This window comes from Strongylocentrotus purpuratus, unplaced genomic scaffold, assembly GCF_000002235.5.
Source record: "Strongylocentrotus purpuratus isolate Spur 01 unplaced genomic scaffold, Spur_5.0 spur5_scaffold_11, whole genome shotgun sequence".
NCBI lineage: Eukaryota > Metazoa > Echinodermata > Echinoidea > Camarodonta > Strongylocentrotidae > Strongylocentrotus > Strongylocentrotus purpuratus.
The window spans coordinates 5,238,004-5,255,362 of NW_022145596.1; the positions used below are offsets into that span (position 1 = coordinate 5,238,004).

At 37.7% G+C, this 17,359-nt stretch overlaps 1 protein-coding gene across 1 annotated transcript in view; it reads left to right on the forward strand.

Annotated features, from left to right (window-relative positions):
- LOC588660 (formin-J) overlaps positions 1-16,259 on the forward strand; it is a 113,636-nt gene extending 97,377 nt beyond the window's left edge. The window contains exons 7-17 of the mRNA XM_030981247.1: positions 2,524-2,649; positions 3,298-3,462; positions 3,874-3,959; positions 4,411-4,511; positions 5,603-5,673; positions 6,832-6,939; positions 7,299-7,369; positions 7,808-7,928; positions 8,297-8,461; positions 8,876-10,705; positions 11,126-16,259. Of these exons, the coding sequence (XP_030837107.1) occupies positions 2,524-2,649; positions 3,298-3,462; positions 3,874-3,959; positions 4,411-4,511; positions 5,603-5,673; positions 6,832-6,939; positions 7,299-7,369; positions 7,808-7,928; positions 8,297-8,461; positions 8,876-10,705; positions 11,126-13,567 (5,286 nt within the window). The 3' untranslated portion in view covers positions 13,568-16,259. The remainder of the gene's footprint in view (positions 1-2,523; positions 2,650-3,297; positions 3,463-3,873; positions 3,960-4,410; positions 4,512-5,602; positions 5,674-6,831; positions 6,940-7,298; positions 7,370-7,807; positions 7,929-8,296; positions 8,462-8,875; positions 10,706-11,125) is intronic.
- Positions 16,260-17,359: the final 1,100 nt, after the last annotated feature.

Genomic DNA, 17,359 nt, shown 5'->3' on the forward strand with positions numbered 1-17,359 from the left:
AGAACTTTACCATTAAGCAAATCGAATCAATTTAGCTTTCAATAGAACGACAGTTGGTTACTCTTTATACGAATATGACCACAAAAATAACCACCCAACTATATCTATATGAATCATTACAAGTAATTTTGATGTAGCAACTCCTGAAATTAGACATATAGGTGCCCGAATGTCTCTTTCCCATTATCGTCATCTCAGTATAATTTGTCATCCTTATTCCAGTTACGGTCTTCTCCTTTTCCTCCCCCTTCGCCCTCTCTCTCTTAATCTCGCTCTCCCTTTCTCTTTCTATCTCTCTCTGTCTCTGTCTCGGTCTTTCCCTCTCTCCCCTACTTTCCCTCTCTCTGCCTAAAAGAGAAAAACTGGTAAGACACATCCGGATTATCTCAAATCTAGACGGAAAGAAAGGAAACAGAGCAGGAAATATTTATCTGTGGTTGTACTTTTTTTCCAATTTAATCAATCGATGCAATGTATGATGTATTGATTATCGATAGGAAAACACCAGGTGGTCAGAAAGTGTAATGGTCTTTTCTCCAACATTGGACAAAGAAGACTGTACTCGGGGCGGTGAATGATTAACATTCCGTTTCCGAATTATATTTTTTTTTTCACCAGATGTCGCCCTGACCGGAATTAGCACATTGAAATCTGATACAAATTTCTCTGAACACACTAAGCTTATTCATTTGAATTTGATTTGGCAAACTGAAGGTTTGAACGATTGAATAGTTTTAGTTTGTTTCTTTTTCTTCTTAGTATTCTGAGACAGTTATTATGTTCCGAAGATGAATAAACTTCGATAATAGGTATCTATACCCCAAGGGCACTACCTGAATTACTAACGAAAACAACGCCCACTGAAACCCCTATAGAGTGATACATCAATTTCATATAAGGAGAATTTTAAAGATTATCAATACTTTCTGCTCCCTGATGTGATGCTAAACATCTCAGTTAATCACGGCCCGAAAGACGGATTTTGTCGGCACCTGAAAACTCAAAAAATATGTCAGAAGGCCCACGAGATAGATAAGAAATCATTACAAATTATGAATGATCATGTGTGAAATTGTCTATCTATTGGTAATTATATTGCTTCTAGTTTTAAAGAAAGGTTTATTTTTAATCTACTCTTTACATCTCTATATATCTTTGCAAGACGTTAAAGAGTCTGACAAAATTTGTCACAACGAGATCCGTTTTCGGCGTCCACACTTCTCCATCTCACTGTGAAGGTGTTCTCAATCTCACCATTGCGTCCATTAACTTTCTGCGGTTTTTCTTTCATGACTAACAAACTATCTAGCAGCTGCATAGACAAATTCATGTCCATTCATCTTATTCTATTCACAAATGAATCCATTCATTACTTCAATCTTTGCGGCTCACCGCGATAGCGAAATCACAAACCTAACTGTCCAGTATTTTGTTGTTGGTGCTTTACCCATTTAAGAATACCCGGTGAAGTCCCACGTGCTTTAAGAAGTGTTGGTTCTGTTTGCCCTTGATTGTTGGGTTGAGTGCTCAAAGCGCAACCAGCGTCTTTACCGACCAGTGATATTTTCACAAATTTTCAATAGAAAAATAACTGTTTCTTTGTCGGGCATTCCGTTACGGATTTACGCGATTGCCGTGAAAATAAACACTACCTGCCCTCAAATTTTCCTAATCATATTTCAACACAAAATCACTCAATTAGAACAGAGATAAGCCCCAGAAAACTATCCAATTTCGCTCAAGCCTGGCATGTTTGCTATTTTAACAGCTGAATTATTGCAGGTATTATAAAGCATTCTTTTCTAATTCCAGGATATTTGACCGTTTCTTGTTCTTTTGTGGTTAACAGCTTTATACAGGAAACCCGTAGGCAATGATATTACATGTAGGAAACAGTCATTTAGGCGTTTATACTGATGTGGTTAAAACTATACAGTGCCACTGTTGCAGTGAATGATTTCGTATTAAATTGAGAAATGTACATTTTCTCAAAGTTTGATACTGCTTTTTTGAGGAGATGCAGTCTTTTTGTTGTTTGATAAAAGACGCTTGAAATGAAAGCATGAACACAGATAAGGTTCAATGCACTATCGAAGTACTTATGGGAAAATAAGGAAAAGGGGGAAGAGAAAGATAAAGAAAAAGAATGAAAGAGAGAGGGATAAAAAGAAAGGAAGAAAGAAAGAACAAAAACTTAGAGAGAAAACGTAGATGGAGAGGGGTAGGAGAAAACGATAAGAAGATGATAGAAACCCTCCCACACCGGCCCCTAGTGGACAGGCTTTAATGACATAAGACCGGTGCCCCAATGATGTTAGTGCCCTTCCATGACTTGGTCTCTTTCTAAAGATATAATATTGTTGTTTTGCGAGACCATTTTAGATTGTAGGGCCTCTGCCATTGATGTCTTCTTTTTAATTGGATAAATTAATGGAACGAAAATAGCATGCAGTTTAAGTTTTTCATGTGTAAGGATTACCAACGTATTAATCAAATACTTTTCCTTTATCTCCTTTCTTTTAGATTGAAAACGGGTTTAACACAGACTGGGATACGATAGAAGAACTGTTTTGTCAACCAAACTTGATGAAGCAGAAGAGGAAAGAAGGGAAAGAGAAAGAAATCCAGAAGAAGCGCGATTCACAAGAGGTTTGTAAAAAAAAAGACACCAAGATAATGTCTTAACTTCCGTGTAGAAAACAAAACGCATAATCAATCATCCTAATTTGTCTTTTCAAATGTTATGATTATTCGCATGATCTTTAAGAACAGGAAAAAACATGCTGAAAAATCCTCTTTAGATATTGGTGGTACTATGTCGAAATGCGTGTTTAACAGTAAACGTCATTTTACTCATGCATAGCCACTTCCGTTTTAGTTACAAAACTGGCACACAGGAATAGAACACATCGGCCCGTGTTGTTCAATTATCAATACCGAGTTTGACATATTTTGTTAAACGTGATCGTAGACGCTGGGTCGGGTTTAAATGAATTAATCGAATACGGACCATCGTTTCTAATTTGTAGTTGGTTGTTTTTCAAGTGATAACTATTTATTTCAAAGAAGTCAACCATGAAAGATGAAGCGAAATGTAATTCAGCAATTGAATGAAGAAGACGCTCCCACTCGTAATTCCCATCCAATTGGACATCCAGTTGGACATCCAACAGTCTGCAATTTCAGAAAATAGGGATTTAGGGTAAAATCACGCATGTAAGCAGAAAGTACGAGACGGACATCCTGCAAACGTGCAGCACCCATTTTAATGTTCATTCCCCTATTCTCTGCTCCCAGATCAATCTTCTGGACAGTCGCAGGAGCCTCAACATCAACATCTTCCTCAAGCAGTTCAGGACGAGCAATGACGTCATCATACGTCTGATTGCAGATGGTCACAGCAACGAGATCGGCGCCGAGAAACTCAAAAGTCTTCTCAAGATTCTGCCCGAGAATGACGAGGTAGTTAAATTTTTCAAGCCACAGTTTATTCAAGTATCAAATCATATTGATATGAATGTAGATATGAAGGTATTACTTATGATATAAATATAATATTCTGTTAATATCACATACAGAATGTTAATCTATGAAATTAAAAATCAGTGAAAGAAGTTGTTCGGATGTTGTTTGTCCCAGGGCAATAAAGTTGGATGTTCATGTAACCATTTTGTAGCATTATTTAACTCCCCATTATATTTGCATATCCCTATCTATAAGACGAATTTTAAGAATATCATTATCTCTTTAACAGTTTTCGACAGTGCCACTTAATCAGCGGATCCAAAAGCAAATGCTAGCTTGTACATTGAGTCAAATGTTATCGAGTCATATTTCAAATATACTAAAAGTTTCATTTTTAACTTCACACAGATTGAAATGCTGCGCTCATTCGATGGCGATGCCGCGAAGCTTGGCCAGGGTGAAAAGTTTCTCATCGCTCTCGTCGAAGTCTCTCAGTAAGTTTATTCTATCAGTTCAATGATAATCCAAATTAAATTCATTTGTCGTCTCTTTATAATAATTATTATTATATAATACTTATTCTGATTATTATAATAATAATTATAATTAGTATTACGAAAATATGTTGTAATGACTTTGTTCACCTTGCTTCCTTGATTATCAAAAGCCCGAAAGCATTTCGTGCTTCCTGCACATCCTCAACAAAAGTATAATTCTTGGAATTTTCTATAAATCCACATTATTTAACTACAGCAAAAGGATGTAGTTGTATTGCAAAGTCATAAATGTACCATTAAATAATTCGCAAATGACCGTTGTCGTATTGCACAGACATTGCATGATTGTACCAATCTTTAAAAGTACATTTACCTTGTTTTAGATCGATAACATGAATTGTGTTTAGGATTTTTAATCTATTCTCGCCGTTTTCCTTTCTTTATTTAGTTACAAGCTCCGAGTTGAGAGCATGCTCCTTCGAGAGGAATTCACCTCTAATATGGACTATCTTATGCCTTCCATTGAGTCCATCATTGAAGCTAGTAAAGGTATGTCATTCAGGTAGATCATAATCTAACATCTAAATGGCGCATTACACGACCCCCTGCTTACAGACCATTAAATCATGATAATTATAAAGAAAAGAATGTGACATAAATGTTCATATTTGCACCACAAAGCGTACAAGAACATAACACTTTAAATGAGAGAGAAAATCATTGAACCACAAGAGATGAAATATGCACCTTTATATATTATTAAAGGTATTACAAAGTTTTGGGAAATTTTGAAAATTGGGTGGATAGTGAATCTTTACAATTTTGATATATTTGGATGCCCCTGTGGATGTAATATAAGCACTAACAAAATCAGCCCCTAAAACACTTTTGTTTTCGAGAAAAATTGAATATAAAAATTTACCGGTGCTCCCGGTAAATTTTGATAAATTTCAAATAGCGCCTATGGCCGTACAATGGTAGCTGCGACCATGAAAATCTCAGAATATGTAGTTGTGATATATAATGTCAAAACGGGTATAGCTAATCGGTCGATTTTAGTCAAGAAACATTGTTTCATAGCTAAATTAATATCTTGACCTTGAGAGGGAGCTATACAGCATAAAGAGTTTATTATTTATAATTTCATAACTTTAGACTCGATTTCAACCGTGACAACGATCAATGAATATTGTAAGAACGCATATGCTTCCAATATGTTAATTTGAACCTAATTCATGCCCCAATACCAAAACTTTGTGATACCTTTAAGGGTGCAGGATGAAAGGATAAATTGAACCCTAAAAGGTAAAGTCTTGCGCTATAATTGGATGCAGATATTGTTAATAGGAGCTAATTTGAACGTGTTTTGTTCTGTATAAATGACAATGGTTATTTACGAATAAAAATTGGAGCTCTCCTTAATGGATTTCAACATTTTCTTGATATATTACAGTTCTTATACATTTTTATAGATCAAATTTGTTTAAATCCCACCGCTGCCACCAAAAATTAGAAATATTTTTTAAAAGAAAAAAAAAATGCGATTTTTATAGATCAATTTTTTTTAAATCCCACTGCTGCCACCAAAAATGTGACCTTTTTTTCTGAAAATATGCTCTTTATATTTCCTCCTGTCTTAGAACTCTTAAAGAGCACATCACTGAAGGACATACTTCACCTGGTCTTGTTAACCGGCAACTTCCTCAATGCTGTAAGTATTCATCAACAACCTACTCTCTGATAGAAATGTCAGACTTGGAAACATTACAGGAAATTATGGAAAAAGTTGCCCTTCCAAAGCCTTAGTTTTTCAATGGCATGAGATATTGATTTATATGAGAGCATTGGTAAGGGTGTTGTTTTTTCTGACAAGTTGAACTTGTCCTCCAAGAAAAAGTTTGCTAATTAAAGAGAGCAGCGAATTTGAAATTCTCGTGATCTCACCCTCCTGTTGGAGTGAAGCCTCTTTAAAAAAAAACTTATTACTCATGTTTTCCCTCGATGTGTTGCGTAATCAAATAGCTACTGTTTGTAATATAGATAGTAAATGACACCGTTTGGGTGAGAATGACAGGCGATATTGGACTTGATAATGGCAGGAACTGAAAACTGCGTGGCCCGGAAGTGATTGCAGAGCAATGTCCGTTTGATTAACATCAAAAGCTGTGAATCAAATTACTGCAACCCGTTACATGGAAGTTCAAACCTAAGAGATAAGATTGCCATTGTGAAACAGATGGCTTAGAGCTTTAGCTTTCATAAGCTGAAGTGCTTGCTAAACTGGTTTTAGTTTTGTTTTATACTGATAAAACATTATGTGAATGTTTCGTTTTCTATAAACACATTGGACCTGGTAGGAAGATCGAAATCACAATGCCATTTTAAAAGTGAAAACAAACTTGAACATATGATGAGAATTGTATGTTTAAAGATTGCATTTTGTTTTTGAAAGAAATTATTATCCACAGTTTGGTTTGAAATAATATACTTTTAAGCGAAAACTTTGAATTGAGTGTCGTTTTGGGTTTTTTTGTGGTAGTTGTTGTTGCCGTTGTTTATGCCTTTATTTTATATTATTTCCCTAGAATTAAAAAGTATCAAAATCAATAATTTATTGTAACAGGAACCTGCCCGACTCATCTTTTCCACTGAGTTTTAACTTTGCACAAGGATACCGATGGTCGAACAGGATCTTTTCTCCATGCTTGTTTTAAATGTTGACTTGTGAAAATAATTACTGGAAATTCGTCAACTCTATTTGAATGATATTTCGTGTAAATTGATCAATGGTTTTACGTCTTGATTTGATTCCTGAATACATTTCTTAAAATTTATTTCTTAAATTCGATTTTCATGTTTGTCCTTGCAGGGAGGATACGCTGGCAATGCCGTGGGATTCAAGATGTCTTCCCTACTCAAGCTGGTAGAAACACGCTCCAACAAACCGCGGATGAATCTTCTCCACTACGTGGCTCAGGTATAAAATCAACTCCACCGTGTTAGAGAATATATATTCATACATTCAATTTCGGAAGAAATATAGTACCTTCTCTGGGATGGTGTATAGAATCAATGGATTATATTATGTGCATAATTTGAACTTAATGCGATTTGGTTAATTCCAATGGAATCGAATCTCAATATTTTACAAAGACAGTAACATTTGAATGAACCTTTAATGAATCTTAAAATGACTAGAACGACGCTAACATAGCAGAAAATGTAAAGTTTCGTACATATTAAGTTGCTAGACGGCCAGTAGTCCCGTACTGCCAGTTTTTGAGAGGGTCTTACAAGGTTTTTAAACCAACCCTTCTCCATGTTTGTCTCTTATAGTTGGCAGAGGAGAAGAACCCAGAGTTGGTTAAATTCCCCGATGAATTGACACATCTAGAAGACGCATCAAGGTGAGTTACACTTGGTTACTGGTGAAGAGTCTTATTTTTCACCTAAAAATTAGACTCTTTTACACATTCTCAATACGACATTCTTTTGATTCGACTTAATGTATTGATGCTGGAGTCTAAATAGTCCTGATTTGTATCATTCAGCATGGACTTAACACACTTTAGATCCTCAACAAACAAAAATAAATGAAAAGGTTCAGACATTATATCCCCATTTATTTCGAGCCGAAATCTGTGTTTCACCTGGTAAATGCTATTAATAAAATTGTCTATACTCAAACTGTTTTAACACTCTTCAGCTAATTTTGTTGTTATAACATGTTTCTGCAAAGTGAGTAAAGTTCTTCTGCTTCTTGTAAGACAGAACATGATAAATCTGATATTCACATTGTTCTTTTTTTTATATTTATCATTTTATCATCCATTTTTTAATTACAGATTCTCGATAGATCAGCTGATTGCAGATGTCAAGAGTCTTAAAGAGAAGGTTGCCAATATAGATGAACAAGTCCAAACTGTCACAGATTCATACAAGGAACACATGCAACAATTTCTTAAGGTTAGTAAGACCCGCCGATGCGAAATGGTATAGCTTGATACCTCCAACAAGATTTTAAAAAATTTTGTTGTCAACTGTGTAATGCCGGAAAATCACCATTTTGATGTACGAATCATACTTCTGCATGATACATACTAAGTTTATAAACTCATATATAAATCACAAATAGATTTCCGCTGAGTTGTCTCGGACGTAAAGTGGTATTGAGCCTATAACTTTAAAAAGAATAGAAGATTTATATTTCATATCGCCAAATGTTTTATGGAGAAAGGCAGAAAGATGAGGTAGGTTGTGAAACTATACATTTCAGGGTATAAACGAGGCAAAATTCGTAAACGAAATGCTTTTTTGCTTTTATGTCTTTCTAGGGTGCAATGGAAGAATTAGAGGATATCAACTCAATGTTGGAATGCGTGGAGGAACAGAAGGGTAAGCTAGCCGAGTACTTCTGCGAGGATGTGAGTACCTTCAAACTGGAGGAATGTCTCCTGACATTCAAGGTATTCTGTGAGAAGTTCAAGAAAGCAATAACGGTAAGTGTAATCATTTGACGTTGACTAATAATAATGAATAATAATCACTATTTGAATGTAACATTCGAAAGGTTAATCCACCATGTGCTCCAACAGCGTTTTTACCGTTGGCTATATATTTTGGTACATATTTAGTTAAGGTTAAGTTTTGATTAAGTATTAGGTCGGATGTAAGGTTAGGTGTAGAATTGGATCAAGTGTTTGAGTTTGGAATTATAAATTGACCGCAAAGCAATGGTCTCCGGAGAATCTTGTCAAGTCATGGAGAAAAAAAAGACTCATCAGATTTGTCATTGAAGCAACTGCGTATGTACTGTAAAGTGATTTTTTTTTCTTAAATGTCGAATTAAAGAAGTAAACATAGCAAAATGGATTTATAACGAAATGTCATTCCATTCTTTTCTCTGACTGCAGGAGAACGAAGCAAGAGTTGTCCAGGAGAAACGAGCAAAGCAACGCCAGAAGCAAAATGAAGAAAAGAAGGCAGCAACCCTAAAGCGTAAGGAGAGCATAAAGAAGACTCCCACGCGGTCCATGAGTGCTCCAGCAGGCAAAGAATCAAACTCTATCGTTGACCGCCTCCTTGGAAACATCCGTGATGGTTTCACGGGAAAAAATCAAGGCATGGACACTGATGGAACGACTACTGATAGTGACTATGGCAGCAGGCCGACCTCACCAGCACCCAATGCAGATACAAAGGCTTCCACCGAGGATGTTTCGCCTGCTTCCTTTACGCGAACATCCGTGGCACGACGGTCATTCCAGAAGACGCCGAACCTGAACGCGATTTCGGAGAACTCGTCCCAAACACGTGATGACACTGATAGTGGTTCAAAACGGTTATCTTACGAATCTAAGAGCGATGATCCTCTACTGAACTTGCTCATGTCTGGCAACGATGATGAAACATTGTCACAAATATCTTTCAAACGTGAAGGCAGTGTAAGACGCAGCGGTCGTAAGCGACGAACATCTCAGTATAGTGTAACTGGAAACCGCGAGCGAGCTGAGTCGCCAGCTGCTTATGTTTCTGAACAAGAACCTGTAACAAAACCACACAAATCAGAGCCAGAGAATACCGGAGATTCAAAACCAGAAACATCAGAGGAATACAAAGTACAGAAGAGTCCACAAAAGCGTAGTTACCGTTCCAAGACTTCCCTAGATAGTCCAGAGACTTTGCTTGCAGTGAACAGTCTTGCAAGGCGAGATAAGCTCAAAGACTTCATCAACGAGGACAATAGCGTTACGAGCCCTACCGAACCTAGAGACCAAACTATATACCGTAATGTAAAATCGCATAATGAAGTGACCCGCCCAGTATCATTTGGAAGCGATGATGGCAGCATTAATTCGGAGGTCGCCGATGCTCTTTCCGATAGAGCAGAGACCACACAAGTGTGTGATCACATTCACCGTGAAAGGATAGCAATGTATGCTAATAACACTAGTCTGAATTCTTCAGAGTCCGATAAAAGGCTTTCAGGTGATTCAGGAACATTTCAACCTATCTCAGATGACTCGACAGACAGTAAGCGCAACTCGCGAGCCGATTCGGAAACGAACGAATCAAATGATGACCAACTCAATCTAGGGACAATGGCAAATAAGATTGAAGCAATGACTCTCAATCTAGACAGTTTAGAAAAGCATAAAACCACCGAGTCAGAAAATCGCGAAAAAACAGTCGAATCCAAAGAAGTTGATGTAACGATTAACGATAGCAAGCCTGAAGGAAACCGGTTATCTAACTGGAATAATAATGTCCAAAGTATGAACATTGAAGCAGCTGTAAGCGCCGTAGAATCTTCGGTTTATGATCGCAGTCCAAGTAAAGAGGACAGCACCAGTTCTAAGAATGAACCAGAGCGAAGAGAAAGTGCCTATCGCGCTCGTCTCCGCCAATGGAAGGCCATGCGAAGTGAAAGCGTAAATCAAGAGCCAAAGGGAAATCCCGAACAACTCACAGAAGAACGGGTAGGGTCGAAATCCTACGAGGATGTAAAACCAAGCGAGACCTTCATGGACACACCTCTTACGCCGCATCTCGCCATGGTTGCCATGGAAACTGAGAGCGTGGAGGAGAGATACTTGGATAAGATCAACCGTGACCGTTCCTTGCTGGAGAGTATCCTGACGGGCCAGTCGACGCCTGAGACGATTCCCAAGGAGTTATCACCGGCCCCAGCAGATGATACCCCGCCGGTTCTACAACGACCAGTAGGACTCAAAGCTTTGAAGGTAAACATTTCAATATTGATGACAATTTAATTTTCAAAGTTATCTCATTTTGCGTAGCATTTACAGGAATCTCAAATCACATCGTCTTGGTTCCCCTAAATGTGAAAATCAGATACAGAAAATATAATATGTATGAAGAATTATGATGGGATGGTCTAAGCGATGTATAATTGTCTTTAGTACGTTTTTGTAATATGTACATTTAATTTTTCAAATTTAAAGATGATATTTAGGTTTACGAAGCTTTGTATATTAATTGTACTCGTGATACGCATTATTATCCAAGGGAAATACATTCAGTTGCCTACTTTCAGTGACCTATCAACGAACTGCTCATTGATTTTGTTTGAAACGGAGATTGAAAATTCAAACTAATATCTATTTTTTTTTGTTATCTTTTTTTGTATCTTTAACTTGCAGCTGAAACGATTGTCTTCTGAAGTCATGAATGGTTCTGATGATGAAGACCCCTGGTCCACTATTGACCGACAACAGATTGAGATCCGCCGTAACATCTTCGATATCAAGGTCGAGCAGCATCGACGAAGTCAGTCTGACATTTCCACCCCGAACAGTCCCGTCAAGGAGTACAAAGAGTTCCTATCAACGTCACAATCGGACGTATTCAACAATGATGATCTTTTTGTGGAGGATTTAGAAACAGTGCAAGACATCAACCAGAACGTTACAAAGTCTCCAGATATGTCTGAGGACAAAGCTCCGGCTTCGGAGGATGATGTAGAGAGGGGTAAGACCGTCATCCCGATAACTGGTACAGACATCTATGCTTTAAACAACATTGGATCCTCAATTGTAGAAAATGGATCAGCAAGTGGAGAAAATGGATCGGAGTCAACGGTTCCAGAGATCACTAGCCCTGCAAAAGAAGTGCCTCAGGTTGAATCTTCAGGAGTGAAGAAGGATTTAAAGGAAAACGTGAGCAAGACTGTTACTAAAGCCACTACTAGCTCGAACAAGAAGGTTACGAGCAGCAAGACAAGTCCTGTTGAGAGAAAAGCGGTGAATAGTGTCAATGGAAAGACGACGGGATTGAAGAAAAACTTAACGAGCCCTTCCAACAGGACACCAATTGCTAATTCCAGTGCAGGAAAATCATCCCCATTATCGCGTAATGGATCAATACGATCGTCTGGCACGGCCAAAAACTTGTCGCCATTACCAAGAAGTACTATATCATCACGTAGTCCAACGTCGACTTCCCGCAGTGGTACTCCTACGACGACGAAGAGGAGCCCGATGTCAGTCTCGCCGAGGTTACCTGTCGGGTCAAAAATCAACGGTATTGGTAACGGTGGAGGTAGCAGAGCAAGTAGTTATGATTCCCTGCACTCGTTTTCTTCTGAGCGATGTGACTCTGCCGCTAGTGGCGCTTCCTCTGTCTCGAGCGTAAGCCAGTCAAAGAAACCAGTCAACAGTTCCAGGACGGCTTCGACAGTAACTCGCGGTGCGGCTGGAACAGCGAAAGCACCACTGGCAAGATCAACGTCAAATTCAACGTCAACTTCATCAACGGGAACAAGGTCGAATGGATCCCCACGCACACTTCCGAGTGGTTCAACGCGGCGCAATGCAACAACAAAACCTGCTGCTGCTGGTTCTGCAAAAACAGGAAAGACTTTTGTCCGTGGAACGCCTGAACGGACTACCATTGCTGGTAGTGCGTTAAGGTCTTCCAAACCAAGTTTAAGTGCTGCATCTTCGGTCAGAAGCTCACTTCGAGGAACTTCTGCTACCGAGAAAATGTCTGCAACTTCCACCACCAAGTCTTCTTCTTCATCATTATCTTCCTCGCCACGAAGTGTATCGAAGGACACAGCCACCACGAATAGTAGTTTCAGCAGAGCAGGCTCGGTCAGAAGACCAAATGGGTCGAACAAGGCAGGAACGAAGAAACCATACATCTCCTCTCATGCGACATTATCTGCAAGGAAGAGTGCATCTGAGTCTTCTGCTAGTACGAAACAGACATCCTCTCCAAGGACAATTAGCTCAGTTCGCAAAAGCGAATCTCCTATATCCAGGAAAAAAGCACCAAGCTCCGTGAGCACCAAATCAGGTGCGTCACAAAGTACAACTCGTAGGGCTATTAGCACTCCCGAGCCTGCGGAAGTCCTGGAAGTAGATCCAGAGGCACAGAATTCCATTCCAGAAAGTGCAGTAGAGGCACTTCAAGCCAGGTTGTCTTCGAATAACGATGTGAAAAGTGATGATACTGCGAATGAGGACAAAGAGGCATCAGTAAAACTCAAACGTGAAGATGCAGTTGAAAAGTTTCAAAGTCAATTTGAGGACTTTCGGACGCTACCTCGAAGTTCCTCAGACCCTGACATGCTCCGGAACGCTGAATCAACACCAGACGTGACACTGCGCGACAAGTCTTCAAGCTCCACCTTTCGGCGCAACGGTCCCCAACGCTACTCACTGCCACCAACCTCCAAAAACATTACACCATCACCTACGGGTAAAAAGGGTGGAAAACCCGGCAAATTCAGTCGGATGATGAACCGACTTAGCCTCAGTGGGTCTAAGAAGAGCGACAAACTCGATTCCCGTATTCTGGAAACCGCAGGAGAAAATGCCGCCGATGACTACGTCTTTGCTGCTTCGTCTTCCACGCCGAAGAATAAGAAACTGTCAAGCGGCAACCCCTCAAAAGACAGATTTTCGCGGAACAAATCGGCGAGTTTACGCGTAAGCTCGAAAACTTCAAAAACTTCAAAAACGGCCACGTCTGTGGCAGCAGGTACCAAGGACTCAGACACCAGCAAAAGGCGTCTTTGGCGATCATCATCCGTCAAAAGTAAAGACAAATCTTCTGTCGCTAAATCTTCAAGGAGGTGAAATAACTCTATACCGTTGGAGAGAACCTTAACGTTGATGTAAACTATTTCTTACATTAAAGAAGGAAAAAAGACTACAATACTTGCCAATAATAGAAAATTAATAAACATGTATCAGTTATCAAATTGCGTAATTATTTGTCAAATGCGTGGAGTTTGCAATTTCATATCGGAGATTGTGTAAATACAAAGAGGTCTATATAGACAATGCGTGTCTTTTCGTGGTACATGTATTGAAATGTTGACTAAGATATCGAAAGAAGAAAACGACAATTTCTCAGGGAAAATGATCAATCTGCATGAGACAAAATAATATGAGTGTCAGATCCGATTTGTTTTAAATTTTTGAAGCCATTTTACTTTCTGAATGGTCTCATTCATTTCATGATTAAAAGGAACGCTTTTGCAAACTTCATTTTTCTCAAATCTATATTTACAGACAGCATTGTATAGATAGACATAAATTTAGAAACACAGGGCAAGTTTATTATACGTTGTTTTATTTTCAGCATATCACAAGTTTGGAACAAACCTTTCATTTGGCAAAATAATATTTACATGTACCGTCAGCATTAATTGCGCATTGTCTGGTGTAAGTAAATAAAATAAAATGTCAATTATTTCTGTCGCTTCTTGAATTAAACTCGTATATTTAGATTTTGTTATTACAAATGTTTGTTCCTTTTCCCTATCGATGGCTACTCATCAAAACGTCGCCAATCCTCTGGTAAGATCCCATCATAAACAGACTCAATTGTAGAACACTGGTATATAACATGGAAATGGACTATGAGACTGCTGAAACTGCTGAATCTTTCACGAGCTGAAAGTGTCTGCGCGGTTTCGACGTTCATACAATAGTCTGCTTGGAGATATGACTAACTGTTTACAGGCACGCGCAAGGTGATGCTATAGTAAAATGGATCATTTAAAGTCGTTTGATGATATAATAAGTTCTATTCAACGGGAAATATTCTTTGCATGTGTTTTACTTCTGAATCCTTCTTCGGGAAGGTGTCTGAGCAGTAAATATCTGATGAGGGAATCCCAATTGTATAGTGTGGTACCTAAAATTGTTAGGTATATGAAATGTTACCTGAGGAATGGAATATTTACCTTAAGGAAAGAAGCATTGAAATGATATTAATCAGTATAGCCTGTAATTCAATCTTATTAAAACCGTAATATATATCTGTTCCTGTATCTACTTTGTTCCCATGCCTTGTATACTCTTCAATATCTTGTAAATTAAAAACGGATTGAGACGAAAAATATTTTGGTAAGCTATTAACCCTTTTACAAATTGAAAAAGAATATTTTTTAAATACTTGATAACGTGCGATGTATCAAAAGTGCCTTGTAAATTGTGTAAATGCCTTTATTGTTTTATGATGCGATATTTATGGAGCAAGACATACAATAACACGCAATAAATATCGTTTATATTTCTATTTGGCTAGGTGATTGGATGGTATTGGATCAATAAAACTAATCGAACTAGAATAGGAAAATAGAATAGGCTGCCACTACCCTGGCAGCATCATTGGACACGCGTTTCAACCAAGTTGACGCAATTTCGGTAGTTTTTTTTAGCCATTTTAATTCCTCATTTGTGTATTGTTGTTTACATATCCTTTGACTATATAGATGTACAGTTTCTGGCAATTTATTTTTTCCTTATTAACGTATTATTATTCGGCTGATGTAAATATTGCAAAATCTGAATATTTTGTTCTCAGTTTTCCTCAGTTTTCAGTTGCGCATAATTATGATGGTTTCATGCTTAAGTTACATGTAAGTACAAAACCGATGAAAGCAGTTGATATCATTTCCATGATGATAATGTTATGATAATCATGATCGCAATTGTTATATAATGCTTCCATTTGTGTGGACGGGGTTGTGATTGCCCATAGACTATTGTATGAGATCGATTACTAGTAGTGTATTCTTAACTTCCACAACCACAAGCGCTATGATGATACAATTATTCTCGATTTTTATTGGAAAGCCTTTAGTTTTGAAAAGTTTTCTCAAGAATTCAGTCTAATGTGTTTAGAAAATCAAATCATTCAATGTATTCAGTATATATATATCATAGAATATTTTGAGTTGACTTAAAACAGTACTTACTCTATCCTACTAAGAATTCTTAAAAGGAGACTTCATTGCATGTTAACAGTGGAGTTTTCTCAAAAATATGTAATGAATAACGTACCCTTTGCATTTGCATGCGACTATATAATTATGTTCTTATGTCATTTTTTAAATTGGACTTAAAAAGCTATCTTTTGATACGAATAAAATAATCTAAATTATTTTGTTATGACATGAAAGGTAAATGAAATGTATTCTGACATAAGTGGAATGTACAACTGGTGTTTGAAATAGCAAACTATTTGTTTTTTACGAGCATAAACAGACAAAATTGTAGGTGTCCGAGGAAAATCTCGCATGGCAGGGATGGCATTGACTTAGATGATGGCATTTTTGTCTTCAACTCAAACCAGTTTGTTTTGGTATTTTATTCAATTATCGATTTATTTACGTTCTCTTTTCATTTGTAAATAGGAAGAAAATAACTCCATTTTTTGTAATTGTAATTAAAAGACATTTATTTAGTATTTATATATGCTATATCCATGATTTAACCGCTTTTTATTGACACAATAAAAAAAAGACTACTACACGTACCCCTCTGCGCTTATACAAATAATTTTTTACTTTGGTTTATGTGTTGATGTCCGTTACGTTCTTCCAGAAATAATTCTCATTGCTGGGTATTAATTTGCGGAAATTAATTAATTAATTATTAATTAATTAATTTGCGGCAAATGAAAACAATTCGGAAAATAAAGTGAGATGGAATCATTCAAAGTGAATGGAGCGATGAAATGAAGTGAGTGCTAAACTTCAAAATATCGGAGTGAAAACTTGATCATAATTTGAGAGTTTCGAAAAATCAAAGGCGACACAAATTCTTTGTGCGTCACCTATTGAGATGTACGACCATGACAATACACTTTCATTATCAATTTTTGTTTGTAGGCAATACATTATAGGGTAGAGAAATTGCCCTTCAGTTAAAGGCACTCTGTCCTACTTGTAGCTACTTGCTCCCTCTATATAGAAAACTTCCCCAATCGGTGCCTGTTGGTCCCCCATGATCCTCTTTTTCTTATGTTAAATGAGAGCTGAGTTAATGAGATAGCCACCTGTCACAGTGACCTCGCTTGCTCACTGGGTGGTCTAATCCCTTCTAGCTGAAGTAGTAAAGCCAGCCTTTAATTGCATGCAAGTCTTTGCATTTGTGTTGGAATAAGAGATGAAATGCATGATGGAGCAGTGAACTTAGAAAGTGAATGGGATTGAATAAAGGAGAGAAATTAAAAAGATGATGTAGTAAGAGCGCCGTGGTATATTGGTGACGAACAGGGGCGGCCGAGCGACTTTCAAAGTGGGGGGGGGGGCACCAACAAAAAAGGGCACTTTCTGGAAAAAAGGGCACCTACAGTAGGAAATCTCAAAGCGAAAATATACAATTTTTAGACATTGGTATATACCCCTACATTGTGATTACATTATCAGGGATGATTTCAATATTTGTTTCTCTTCATACATCATACAAGATATCGCTTAAGCATCAAACTTTACAGTTGGGTGTGATGTCTGAATATGCATTTACGAGCGAGCGAGAAAATTTTTAAAGATCTGTGAGGTCGCAGTGCGAAAAATTACATCTTATAAAGAGGAAAAAAGCCAATCGTGATGGGGTTATAAGCACATTCTTATA